This window comes from Sceloporus occidentalis, unplaced genomic scaffold, assembly GCF_023333645.1.
Source record: "Sceloporus occidentalis isolate IW3139 unplaced genomic scaffold, rSceOcc1.0.p SCAF_1, whole genome shotgun sequence".
Classification (NCBI taxonomy): Eukaryota; Metazoa; Chordata; class Lepidosauria; order Squamata; family Phrynosomatidae; genus Sceloporus; species Sceloporus occidentalis.
In genome coordinates this window covers 34738089-34752794 of record NW_028316981.1, presented here as the reverse complement: position 1 = coordinate 34752794, position 14706 = coordinate 34738089, and the positions used below count along the sequence as shown (strand labels likewise).

General features: G+C 41.4%; 1 protein-coding gene across 1 annotated transcript in view; it reads left to right on the top strand.

Moving 5' to 3' along the window:
• The window catches only part of LOC149321303 (succinate--CoA ligase [GDP-forming] subunit beta, mitochondrial), a 279860-nt gene that overhangs the window by 178929 nt on the left and 86225 nt on the right, over positions 1-14706 (top strand). The window contains exon 9 of the mRNA XM_089519254.1: positions 3014-3156. Coding sequence (XP_089375380.1) covers positions 3014-3156 — 143 coding nt within the window. The remainder of the gene's footprint in view (positions 1-3013; positions 3157-14706) is intronic.

The window sequence follows — 14706 nt, the reverse complement described above, 5'->3', positions numbered from 1 at the left end:
GCAGCCATTGGAGCTGTTGCAGCAAGGGAATTGTGCTCTCCCTGTAGCCAGCCCCAGTTAGCACCCTGGCTGCAGCTCTTTAGACCAACTGAAGTTTCTGAGCATTTTTCAGAGCCAGCCCCATGATCAGCATGTTACACAATCCAAACAGATGTAACCAAAGCTTGTACCACCATGGCCAGATCCAACAACACTGGAGTGTCACAAGCTGCCCATCCTGGATCTATACAATACAAGTGATCTCTGCAACAAAAATTGCAGAGGGGACAGGGCACAATTAAATGTCGGACATTCAAGAAAAAATGTTGGTCATTTCAAAATAAATGCTTAAAAACCTCATATAAAGATAAATTCATGCTTCTTAGTCATGCTCATAATGAAAAACATTTTGGAATTCCTTCTGAACAGAATGTTGAAATGGAGGACATGTCCTGGAAAAGGAGGGCCTCTGGTGACCCTGAGAGAGGAGCAGTCATGTTGAACCAGCCGGGAACAGATACCTTGTGACATTGTTTGGGATTTTAGAGGCACACCTTTTTTACTTTTCTCCCAATGTGCTGTATAATCAGCGGCACTGCTAGGCTTGAAAAAGTCTTGGACAAGAGGTCCTGTGCTATCCCCACCACCCTAAATTTTCCTGGGCATCCAATTACTGTGGTTTTTTTCTCCACTTCAGTATGCCTTGACTTTTTCTCACTGTTTCCCTAGTCACTTTCTACCAGTCGAGAAGAAGGCAGCAAAAAGACCAGTCCTTTTTCAGAAAGCCAGGTGTTTCATGGATCAAACCTTCAGTGATGCCCACCCTCTTTGTTTCCCCTTTCAGCCAGTGAGAAGGTTCTCAAAGATGTGTGTTCATCAAAGAGCACAAGATGCACCCTGTTTCAGATAGAATAATAGAATAATAAAGTTGGAAGAAACCACAAGGGCCATTCAGTCCAAGCCCCCCCCCCCCGCCATGCAAGAACTCACAATCATAGCACCCCCAACAGATGGCCACCCAGCCTCTGTTGAAAAACCTCCAAAGAAGGAGACTCCCACACTCCGAGGGAGTGTGTTCCACTGTCGAACAGCTCTTACTGTCAAAAAGTTCCTCCTAATGTTGAGTGGAATCTCTTTTCTTGCACTTTCAATCCATTGCTCCAGATGTTCTGCTGAATGTGATAACAGCAGCTATAGATGGAGTGGCACAGCTTAAGCAAGGAGCGGAAAGGGGAGCAAAGCTAAATCCACAGCCTGTGTCGTCATGTTCATTTTATTCATACAAGTCACATGGCTAGGACAAAGCTATTTCCTGACTTCTGTTTTCTTTGGAACCCTCTTCCCCTCCTGGCCAATGAAAAGGAGCTATGGGCCATAGAAAAAATAAGGAGTGATTTATTTGTGATGTCTTTACTTATTGGTTCCATTTCTATCCAGTTATGGTTCCAGTGAACTCAAGGTAGCTTATATGGTTCCTCTCCTTCCCCACTTTATCCTTCTAACAACACTGTTAGATAAGTCAGGGTAAGAGAGAGTGACTGGCCCAAGGGAATTCAGAGACTTTCAATGCTGAAAAAAGACTCGAATCAGGATGTATGAGGTCCCCATCCAACACTTTAACATTCCACTTCTTCTGTTCTATACCATTTTCCTTTCAATCCCACTTCTCCACCTGAGTCTATTCTCTCTGTTCAGAAGTGAAACCAGTGGCAATCAGAGTCAGGGCCTTTTTACCAGCGGCACCCTGTATATTAAGTATCCTCCCTAACTTTCATCCATATTGCTTTCTTTTAAGCTCTTAAATGTTTTACATGTTATAACCAGGCTGCTTTTTTTTTTTTCCTTTTTGCTTTTTATTCAACTACTTCATGTTTTATTCTGCATCTTTTTCATGCTAATATTTGAATTAGGTTAACTGCCCTTGAAACTGGTCCCAGTGAAGAGAAGTATATAAATATTTTAAAATTAATAAATGGGGAAAATATATCCATGGATAACAGATTGTGTCTTACTGTTCATTGTGAACCCAATAGTTTCCTTTTCAGACCATGAGCTGTTATTGTTAAACTTTTATATTTGTATGCCCACAATATTTTGTTGATGTGTTGGAAGCTTACAGAATGATTTAAGTTGTTTATATGCTTGCTTGTTTCCAAAATTCCTTTTTCCTTTCCTTTCCAAATGGATGTGCTTTTGCTTACCTAAGACGTCCTTCAAACATGTAGAAACCACAGCCATTATTTACTGGTTCAGTTTGTCTTCAGAAATAGTAGGCACAAGACCAGCTGAGCTGGCAATTGGAGGGCATGATGATGATCTACCTATTTTAAATTGTATCCTCCTCTGCTACTTTGATTCCAGGTGATTGGCATGTGAAAGGATTTTCTTTTTTATATAGAGTTGCTCCTGCTTCGCACATGATGTTACATCTGATTCCTCCTTACAAATTGTACATATCTTTGAAAACCACTGTACCAGCCAAATCTGCTATTGCATGCTCTTACTCATTTTGTTTCACACTTTGAGATAGAAGGCAAGTGCAGTAAAGATCAGAAAGGTGGCATATCAGTTTCTTTATCAAAAGTCTGTGCTGAAGCTGTAAGAAAAAGAACTCTCAGGGTTATTATGCATGAGCCCAGACCCTGTTGAAATAAACATCATCAATACAGGATGGTTTCTTTCCTTATGCTACTCTTTATTGCTTACATTCAACAGTGATTTTTTCTGAATTTCACTCAATGAACTAAGGTACTTTTCAGCAAATGTGTGTTCCTTTGGACTTGCAAGCAGGCACTGGACTTGCAAGCAGGCATAATTTGGTACGTTGTATCTTGTCTCTCCTAACAACCATATCTTTCTCCTTATTTCTTCCTCACCACCACCTTTCTTTGCTTTATTATTATTATTATTATTATTATTATTATTATTATTATTATTTAACAATCCCTTATGGCATTGGCACATTTAATCTACATGCATACAAGTCTGCCTTTTACCTTTTAAAAATACAACCATCTGACTCTCTTAATTACAGTCAATGGCGCTGGGCTTGCTATGGCAACCTGTGATATAATTTCCCTTAATGGTGGGAAGCCTGCCAATTTCCTGGATCTTGGTGGAGGCGTGAAGGAAGCACAAGTGTATCAAGCATTCAAATTGCTCACTGCGGATCCCAAGGTAAAAAAAACCTGTTGGCTCGGTACTGAAGCTTTTTTAACGTGATTATGTGTTGTCTTAATAAAGGCAAGAATATGTGTGTGTCTTTAAAAGTAAACTGGGGACATAGCTTGAAAAGCATTTTCTGACGCTGAGGCTGTAACAAGTCTCATCTGTTCAATCTCATGCAGCTGGTTAACTTTTATTTTAAGGGCTCCATGATCAAATCTACCAGTTAGATCTGTGTAGACTTGTAGACCATTGCCCTTCTTGATGCATACTCCAACCCATTTCACTAGTCTGTCTTTATCTTCCCCATATGAGTCAGCCTGGGCTCTTAAGATCTTTGTTCAGATGATCACTACAACACAGGGCTTCCACAGTTTGTGCACCCTTTGTAATATCACTACCTCAAAATGTTGGATTCAGTTTCTGACCCTGCTAGACAGTGATAAAATAATAAAATAGTTGTGGGGTGGGATCCCCCCCCTCCAAGATTTATGTGTGTTGTGCATTTTTTTAAAAGAAAAAAAAACCTTCCCTTAATTTTAAGAAATAATTGTTTTCCTTTTACATGTTCTTTTGTTTTACTGTTTTCTCAACTCTCTTTTATTTGATAGTATCCATTTCACTTTTCTATGCTTTTTCTCCCATAGAAAGAATTGTCTTCTTTTTTCCAAGACTGAAAAGCACTTCTGGTTCCTTGACTTTGCCTTTTGTTCCCTTTTATTCTTTGCAATTTTTTTCCCACCTCACTTTCTCAGTTCTTGCTTCCCTGCTGCTTTTCAGAATGCATCTTTTTTAAAGTCTCCCACTGGACAAGTTAAACTTCCCCCTCCACACATGCACGCACATACAATCCTTGTAAAATAAGTGCCCTGCTAAAAACCAGGCTGCCCTTGGGCACTTTGCTAATAAGACTGTCAGGACTTGACTGGTAGGTACAATTGGTGCCTGTGGCTTTCTCTATTGTAGATTTCAAATCGGACAGAAATTATTGCCATCATCCTTTTAAATATATATATATTAATGTCCCTTGCTTTGATGGTGTCTCTCTGCACACCCACTATTGTTCTCTGGTTTTTCTTTTTCATTTCAGTTTGTGATTCTCTTTAAATGAGGCACTTCAAGCGGCATGTCCCTTGGCCCTGTGGTGTGACTGATTTTTAAGCTTTTACCCTTCTGGCATTGCTGTGGCCATGGGTGATGTTGCTTCCATGCCAACAGGCCACCAGAGGGATAATTTTAGCTTTCACCTTTTTCTTTTTGTTGCAGTAAATTATGAGGAACATTGGGAAAGCGGGGAGGGGGATTAAATTGGGATTTCCAAGGATAAATTTCAGGTGATCAGTCTCCTATTAAACACAGCCATGCTTCAGTTATACAAGGTTTTAGAATAAAAATTACAAAATTCCTTTTATTCATAATCGCCTTTCCTGCCATGCAGTTTAAAGCTTCGAATGAACTATTGAGATGTAATGGCTAAAGACATATTGGCATGGCTGTTTTAAGCTCTGCCTGTTTTTCTTCCAGTTCTTCCATTTTGTTGTTGTTGTGTGCCTTCTAGTCATTTTCAACTTACGGCAACTCTATCGTGTGTGTGTGGGTTTTTTTTGACAAGATTTTTTTTTTCAGGGGGAGGTTTTTCTTTACTTACTTCTGAGGCTGAGAGAATGTGACTTGCCCAAGGCCATCCATGGCTGAGTGGTGATTTGAACTTTGGTCTCCAGTCTCTCGGTTCAACACTGAAATCACTGTACCGCGCTGCCACTGCTGCTACCTCCTATTTATCTGCTCCCATCCCCTTTCTGTTCTGTATTGCCTTCTGAAGTAAATATTTTTTTCTTCCTCTCTTATCCCTTTAATGGCAGGAGATGCAACATCATGAAGCACCAACACATAAGGTGTGATTTCCAACCTACACTTTAACATTCCTATGCCCACTTCCAGTCAGTTCCTAGATGTAGGAAATGCCCCTGTACTTAACTTCAAAGCCCTACATGGTTTTCACCCCCCCAGAACCTCCTTGCCTTTAGCTTTAGGACCTCTTCAGATTTCCAGTGTCCCATGGTCTTCTGCAACCTCAAAGGATTTCATCTGTCCCTCTCCCTGCATTGCTGTCTCATTTGAACTGCTCTCCTGAGCCTTATCTGGTGCCACTATTCCTCCTTTGTTCATATCCTCCTCAAAACTTTCTCTGTGGAGCTGTACCTCAAAGATCATGTAACTGTGTTCCATTACTCAGCTAAAGTCTCTTTTAAACCTCTCATTAGGCATTCTATGATAATATGTTGATAAGTAGTTCTGATATATGGTAGGTGCAAACTGCAAATATTGGGAAAGTAACGTCTTGCACTTCAGTTCTCAGAATATCCTAACAGCTTTGGGGATTCTGGGAATTACTGTCTAGAGCTGACCTACTCCTCCCATTTGACACACTTGTACTTGACGATAGGGCCTAGAGGTGATTCTGCTGGATCATTTGTCTAGGGGCCCATGAGTTTCTAATGGCCCCTTCCCTCAAAGAAACAACAACAACCTCATAGCTTTCTTCCATTGCATTAGTTCAGGGGTTCCCAACCTGGGGGTTGCGACCCCTTCTCGAGGGTCGCCAGGTTGGGAATCCCCCCGCCTCCCTGTGGGTGCGGGCGTTGGAGCAGGCACCGCGTGGGGGAAAAGGGGAAGGTGGCGGTGCTCCCTCCTTTCCCTTCTCCCTGTGAGTGCTGGTGTTGGCACAGGCACGCGCAAGGAGGAAGGGACGGGTGGGGGCTGCCTCCTCCTTCTCCCTTCCTTCCTGCGGATGCAGCACCCGGGAGGAGGAAGGGGCGGGTGGGGGCCACCTCCTCCTCTTCTCCCCGTGGCTGCCAGACTACCACGGGGAGAAGGGGACGGGACTGCAAGCCCCAGCGGGCTTTGCGGCCAGAAGTCCCGCCCCTTTTCCCTTGGCGGCCTCCCTAATTGGTTGGGAGGCCAGGAAGGGGCGGGACTTCCGGCCGCAAAGCCTGCTGGGGATTGTAGGTGGCCGAAAGTCCCGCACCTTCCCGGCCTCCCAACCAATCAGGCAGGCCACGGGTGGGACTTTCCTCCCCACTGGGGGTCGCGGCCCAACAAAGGTTGGGAACCACTGCGTTAGCTGATTAGGCATATTGTTGCTTTGTATAAAGTACATTATTTGGTGTATAGGAAATAAAGCATTTATGAAAGTTTACCTGTGGTCATATTCAGACAGAATCATAGAATCACACTGTGGTCATATTCAGACAGAATCATAGAATCACAGAGTTGGAAGAGACCACAAGGACCATCCAGTCCAACCTCCTGCCATGCAGGAATACACATTGTGAAACAGCTCTTTCTGGAGGACATTCTTCCTAAAGTTTAGGTGGAATCTCTTTTCCTATAGCTTGAATTCATTGCTCCATTCCTAGTGTATGGAGCAGCAGAAAACAAGCTTGCTCCATCTTCAATATGATATCACTTCAAATATTTAAACATGGCTATCCTGTCACCCCTTAACCTTCTCTTCCCTAGGCTAAACATACCCAGCTCTCTGAATCACTCCTCATACAGCACAGTTTCTAGGCCATTCACCATTTTATTTGTCCTTCTCTAGAAACACTCCAGCTTGCCTCTTGAATTGTAGTGCTCAAAAGTGGGCATAGTATTCTGACCAAAACAGAAGAAAGATGGCAAACCTATGGCAAGTGTCCCAGAGCTGGCACGTAATGTCATTTCCCCTGGCATGCGACAGAGGGAAGAGGAGGAAGAAGTGCCCGCCTATTTCTCCTGCTTCCCAACCCTTCCCTGCCTTTAATTGCCTCTCCAGAAGCAGCTGAAGGCTGGAGACAGTGTGGGGGAAGTAAGAGACGCGCACCAGTTCTCCTTCCCAATGCTCCCCAGCCTCTCCGGAGGCAGCTGAAGGCCAGGGATCACACAGGAGAGCAGGAGGAAGAGATGCACACCTGTTCTTCTTCTCTCGAGAGGCAACTGAAGGCCCAGGAGGGTGGTGGGAAGAAGTCCCACTCCCGGAGGACGGAGGTCCCACATCCAGAGGGTGTATGGTCCTGCCCTTGACACCGGGTAACATCCGGTGCCGGAAGACCTTTTAGTTCGGGCACTCAGCCCCTAAAATGTTTGCCACTACTGATCTAGACACTACACTCCTGTTGATGCTGCCTAGGATCATTCTAGCTTTTATAACTGCTGCATCACACTGTTCACTCATGTTTAGTTTGTGGTCTACTAAGACTCCTAGATCCCTTTTGCATGTACTGTTGTCAAATCAGGCATCACCCAGTGAGGAAGAGCCATTGGTGAGCAATCGTTGGGTTTTACTAGCTTGTTTGCAAGTATAACATGGGGGAACTTGTCAAATGCCATACTGAAATCAAGGTATGCTACATCCACAGCATCCCCCTCTTGTACCAAGTATGTAACTCTTACCAGAAAAAGAGATCAGATTAATCTGGCATGGCTTGTTTTGAGAACACCATGTTGACTTTTAATGATTACAACATTCCTTTCTAAGGGGTGAAATAGACTAGCAGAAGGGGTGGCTTGAATTCGCCCCTTCTGAAGCCTGATTGGGGCTGTGGCAACTGCACGCCACAGCCCCAATCTGTCTTGAAACCACCTGAAAAAGCAGCAAATACCTGCTCTTTTTTCGGGTGGCAAAAAGCTGGCTTTTCCATCTGCACCGTAGCTGGAAGCTGGCCTTATGACACAAACAGCTTCATTTATATACTGCTTCACACTGAACTAACAGTGTCTACATGCTTTGCAACTGTAAGCTAATTGCCCCCAACAATCTGGGTGTTCATTTTAGCAACCTCAGACGGATGCAAGCCTGAGTCAAGCTTGAGCCCTTTCGCTAATATTGAACTCACAACCTTATGGTTTTGAGTGAATGGCTACAGTACAGGCACTTAACCACTGCACCACCAGGGCTCTTCACTCCAGTAGCATGTGGCATGTAAACACCGCACCACCAGAGCATCATGCAGCCTCCCCCCCCCCCCCGGTATAAACAGCCAAGTGGCTTCTGAGCGGCTTGGGAGCATGTGCTGTGTAAACGCCATGCTCTCAAGCCGCCTGGAAGGCAGCACAAAGGGGCAGACTGTTTTGTCCCTAAGTATTACAGACTGGTTTATGATCTGCTCTAGCATCTTTCCTGGTATTAATGTTAGGCTGACTAAACAGTAATTATTTGAGTCCTCTTTTCCCTTTTTGAAGATGGGGACAACATTTGCTCCCCCCCCCTCCAGTCTGCTGGGACTTCTCATAGTCTCCAGGAATTCTCAAAGATTATTGCCTGAGATTAGCCACCATGTTCAATTATGCTTTCATAATGATACACCAAAAGCTCTCTGCTTTGTTCATATTTTATCATAACTGTATTTTTGCACAAAGAAGAGAAAACCACAACTTTAAAATTCCATGTTATATGATTATCTTTATTGGAAAGTGTTAATCAATGTCCATTTGGACATTTTGAGAGGAGACCCCTCACCCCACCACATGTATATGAAAGCAATGTTGTTTTCCCTTGCCAGTTTCTCTTGGAGGCCCTGTTTGCAGATGATTAACCTGCCCTTTCTCCTTCCTTCTGTAAGATAAGGTAGAGAGGTCAACAGGGAAACAGCCCTACATATTGCTGTTGCACCCATGCTGTAGTTCGTCTAGTGGCAAGCATGTCAGTGAGTGTCTGCTGTTCACAAGTGCATGATCTTGGGTGAAAGCTGGATACTGTCAGTGCTTCATCAAAGCTATTTGTTTTATGTGTTTCAATATTAAATTCTTAACGACAAAGCCAAATCTGCTGTAGACAGTTATATTCTGAGAGTATGTTTCTTTATGTCTATAAAACAAGACCCATCTCTTGGGTAATAAAATTTTGAAAGCAGGTAATAAAATAGAATCACAGAATCATAGAATTGTAGAGTTGGAAGAGACCACAAGAGCCATCCAGTCCAACCCCCTGCCATGCAGGAACTCTCAATCAAAGCATCGCCGACAGATGGCCATGAAGCCTCTGTTTAAAGACCTCCAGGGAAGGAGACAGCACTACACTCCGAGGGAGTATGCTCCACTGTGGAACAGCCCTTACTGTCAGGAAGTTCCTCCTAATCTTGAGGTGGAATCTCTTTTCCTGTAGCTTGCATCCATTGTTTCGGGTCCTGCTCTCTGGAGCAGCAGAAAATAATCTTGCTCCCTCCTTAATATGACATCCCTTCAAATATTTAAAGAGGGCTATCATATCACCTCTTAACCTTCTCTTCTCCAGGCTAAACATCCCCAGCTCCCTAAGTTGTTCCTCATAGGACATGGTTTCCAGGCCCTTCACCATTTTAGTCGCTCTCCTTTGGACACGCTCCAGTTTCTAATTGTCCTTTTTAAATTGTGGTGCCCAGAACTGGACACAATATTCCAGGTGGGGCCTGACCAAAGCAGAATATAGTGGCACCATTACTTCTCTTGATCTAGACACTATTCTTTTATTGATGCAGCCTAAAATTGCATTGGCCTTTTTAGCTGCTACATCGCACTGTTGACTCATGTTCAACTTGTGGTCTACTTGAACTCCTAGATCCCTTTCACAGGTAGTTTCATTGAGCCAGGTGTCCCCTATCCTATATCTGTCTACTTCATTTTTCCACCCTAAGTGTAGTACCTTACATTTCTCTGCATTGAATTTGATTTTGTTAGTTTTGGCCCAGCTTTCTGGTCTTTTCAGGTCATTCTGAATTTTAATCCTGTCCTCTGGAGTATTAGCTATTCCTCATAATTTGGTATCATCTGCAAAGTTGTTAAAGTATGCCCCCAATTCTGTCACGCAAGTCATTGATGAAGAAATTGAATAGCACTGGGCCCAGGACAGAGCCCTGTGGGACCCCACTGGTCACTTCTTTCCAGGATGAAAAGGAGCCATTATTGAGCACCCTTTGGGTTCGGCCGGTCAACCAATTTCAAATCCATGTAACAGTTACCTTGTCTAGCCCACATTTTACAAGCTTGTTTGCAAGAATGTCATGGGGAACCTTGTCAAAGGCCTTACTGAAATCAAAATAAATAATAAGTAAAGCAATTATAACATGTCAATAATAAAGGTAGACAACATTCCTTTTCATGCTGAACCTGAGAGTTAACACTGCTGAACTCTGGGATGTCTGGAATAATCAGTGATGTCTGAACTGTTCATACCTCTTGAGTAGACCTGCTTAGCATTATGCTATTAAACATACAGTTAAAAGCAACCACTTTGCAGCATAGGAACCTAACTCAGTAGATAACAGCTCCTAAATTCTCATAATTTCCCCCTTTCTGAAGAGAATGTTCTAGAGAGAAAGGTGGGGGGGGGGGGCTTGGGGGTCCCTCCCAACCACCAGCTTCACTTTAAATGTTAGGAGAATTACCTTAAATTTTTCACGAGGCTGGGTAGCCTTAGGACTGTTGGCACCTCTGTGTATCTGTAATAATTGAGGAGGACTCCAGGAATGGGTGAATTGAGAAAGTTTTATTAAGAAATATGCAAGAGTATAATCAGACACCAGATAACAATTCAAAAAGACACAGCATTCACACTTAACTGGATTGGAAATCTGGAAACTGGGTAGAGGAGTTTGAGGGGTTTAAAGGGACAACATTTACATGTTCAAAGAGTAGACCATAAAAAGCAAGAGTGGTTCAGACTGGAGTCTGTGTAACTCTTGAATATTCCCTACTAAGAAGCAAAATAAAATCTCCAAAACTTTTGAGAATTTGAGACAGCTTCATAATATGAATATGTGAAAGTTATTGATATATATGTTAGATGAGCATATATGGAAACATTTTAAATAATAATAATAGTAATAATAATTTTTTATTTATATATCACCTTTCCAAAGAATCAAAAGATTGAATACTCCAGAGAAAAAAGGTGTTAATATATTTAATTTATAATCTATCTTTCTACCAAAAATAGAAATGACATATTCCAAATTACTATTTTGTAGTATTTTTAAAATAAACTATTTTCTATACAATTAACATAAAATAGTTTTAAATTTAAAAATGGGAAATGTGATTTCTTCTTTTCACTGAAACAGAAGTTTCTATTTATAATATTAAGATTATGTTCTGATATGTTCAATAATAACATCAGAGGTTTAATGAAATCAGCTGTTTATTAATAAGTGTTTACTTGTCATATTCAGAGGCAGTTATATTGACTGACATTGATTTTTTTTCCAGCACACTAAAACAGTAGCTATTGGCAGTTGTTAGCTCACATGAATGGAATAATTGATGACAAGCTTAATTTGTTTTGTTTTGTTTTGTTTTCTAAAGCCATGCCTCAGTTCAAACACACTGTTGTTTTATGAATATGGAATAAGCATTTCTTATTCATGTTGCTTTTCTTAAGCTTGTTTACTTCTGACCAACGAATCACTTCTGTCCAATGCAACGAATGTACAATAATGGAAGGTGAACATCAGAACCGTTATATTTTGTGTATATGAATTCAAGGTCTTTGGGCTTTCTGTTTTCAAGATATCTCTGACAGTGCTCAGAATCCTGAAGGAAGGTATCATTAAATATTTCTGCCATTTGCTTAGTTTTCAACTGTCATGAATGTCAAAGTAATGCGATTTGGCCTTTTAAAAAACATTTTTACCTCTATTATTTTTTCTTTTGGACTTGACAAATTCTTAAGATTTATTTTCCTAAAACTGTAACGTATTCTGCAATATAACAGGTGGCTTTTGTGATTATCTAGCATAATAAAGGTAAAATGGAGGGAGGAAAATAAAAGATAAGTGTTGTTTGAAGTATATATATATATCCAAACACATAATATGTTAAAAACCAGGGGAGAGGAGATGTATTTTAGAAAAATAAGTTTATTTGAGAGAAAATACATCTGAAATGTATACTGTCTGAGAAATGCACCTGAAAGTAAATATCTAAATACACATTATTGTGATTTAAAAATAATTGTAGACTAATATGAAAACTGAGCATAACAAACTTCTGAACTAACAGATGTGAATCTGATATGTACTAGAAATAATAGTTTTCCCTTCAGGACGGATTAGATTATCTCGGTCTTTCTTGTCGTTCCCCAACCAATATCCACCTAGCTGGAAGCTTTTGCTGGCTTGCCTTTGGAGAATTTGGAATGGTGATTTTAAACAGACCAAAGACAGGCACCAGTCTTCTCTTTCCCTATGGTGAGGTGGTAACAAGTGAGGTGTAATTTTGATTAGGCAAATTGTTCACAAGGATTAAACATCCCTACTCCTAGCACTGCTGTTCTGGTCCAGTCCTCACAATCCAGCCATGGATTTCATGTGCCACATGTTGCTTTCCCCTTAATAATGCTTAATCAGTTCTGAAAAGAGCAGATAGGAGAAATTGTTTTTCCAGTGTGAAGTCGAAGGCTTTCATGGCCGGCATCCATATTTTTTTTGTTGGTTTTTCGGGCTATGCGGCCATGTTCTAGAATAAGTTTCTACCTGACATTTTGCCAGCATCTGTGGCTGGCATCTTCAGAGAAAGAGGAAGGTGCCAGCCACAGATGCTGGCAAACGTCAGGTAGAAACTATTCTAGAACATGGCCACATAACCTGAAAAACCCACAAAAAACAATTGTTTTTCCACTTCCTAATTGAAGTATGATGCACCTGAAGTTTGTTGTTAACATCCCTCAAGTCAACACCGACTAACTGTGACCCTGTGGATGAAACATCTCCAAGATCCCCTGCCCTCCACTGCCCTACTTAGGTGCCTGATTGACCTCCCTGATTGAATCTGTCCATCTGGCATGTGGTCTTCCTCTCTTTCTACTACCTTCTATCTTTTGCAGCATTGTTGTCTTTTCTAATAAGTCATGCCTTCTCATGAAATGGCCAGCCTCAGTTTGACCATCTTGGCTTCCAGGGAGAGTTCAGGCTTGATCTGTTCAATGACCCATTTGTTTGTCTTTTTAGCTGCCCATGGTATCCTCAGCACTCTTCTCTTGCGCTGCATCTCAAATGAGTTAATTTTCTTTTTACACACTTTCTTCACTGTCCAGCTCCCCCATCCATACATGGTGGTCGAGAATACAGTGGCTTGGATGATTCTAACTTTAGTGCGCAGTTGTATATAAAGCTGTTTTAAATGTGGATTGTTTTAATATATGTATATCTTTTAATATGGGTATCCTTTTAAATTTTATGCATGTGCTTTTAAATTGATGTGTATTTTAATTGATGTGTTTTAACTGATGTGGTGTGTCTGTTAATTGTTGTTCCCTGCCACAACCCATAGGTAAAGGCTGGTAAGAAATAAATATTGTTGTTGTTGCTGTTGTTGTTGTTATATCTTTGCACTTTGGGATCTTATCCAATTCTTTCATAGTTGCCCTTCCCATTCCTAGACTACTTCTGATTTCTTGACTGCATTCGTAGGAGGAGCTTAAGCCCAAAATATATGGGACTTTATATCTGTCCAGCTGTTGTTACTATTCTGTTTAAGCCAAGTAGGTTGGTTCATTTGAGGTCATTCTAAGCAGCATTAACATTCTTCATTCCTGCTAATCATTCTCTCATAAAGGATGTTAGTATTTCTTTGGAATAATCTAGACAAGATTCAGTTTGCGTGAGTTGCACTGAAATCGATGAGACTTAAATACAGAGGCACTGGGGCCTCATTGAATTTAATGAAGGATGCTTTGCTTTTTCTGGATTATTGCTCTTTGCTGGGAATGACCGTGTAAAGTCTTGATAATATTTTTAAGAGGATGGCATCTTCTCCCTCCCTCCCACTTGTCCAGCTCCATTGTTGGCACACATTACTGAATGAAGTGGAATGCAAACAGTGCATTCAGTTTTAAATGTAATACAGTACGTTAGCAGTGGATTTATTTGACTTGTCAAATTGCATGTCATTAGGTAATAGAGAAGCAACCATATTTTTCTGTGGTCATTAACAAGCCTTTTGCATTCTGATTCAAATGCCATGCATCTTTTACACGCCTCATTGCCCACTTCTTTCCGCAGCATGAAAATGTCTTTCATTTATGCCTTACTTTTCTTTTTCTTTTGCAGATGCTCATTAAAGAGTGATGTTAGGAACACAGTATGAAGTTACTTGGAAGCTATGAGAGAGCTGGAATAATGAAAATAAAGTTTATTTGTTAATGTCGAGGGCATTAATAGCATTATGTAGTGTCTTGCATTTCTTGGTATGGCTTAGGAATGTGTGCTTTAGAGATTCCTCACTGGTAGAGAACATGATTTGAATGCAAAAGGTCTAGGTTCAATCCCTGTCCTGGCATCATTTCTTATGATGTCCTGTGTAGCAAGATTGCAAAGGACCTCTAAGGATGGTGGCTTCCACTGCAGTAGGATGATGACTGTGCACCAGACTGTAAAAGGGCTCTTCAAGGTTGAGCATCTTTGATTGCTCCTTTACAGTTCAGACTAAAACCGAAAGCAAATTGCCCTCTCCACTGACATGGAAGCCATCGACTACTGTTGCAACTTGTCTGACACTCAAAAACTACAGTCAGCCAAAGTAGGCATTACTGTTCTAACTAGACCCATA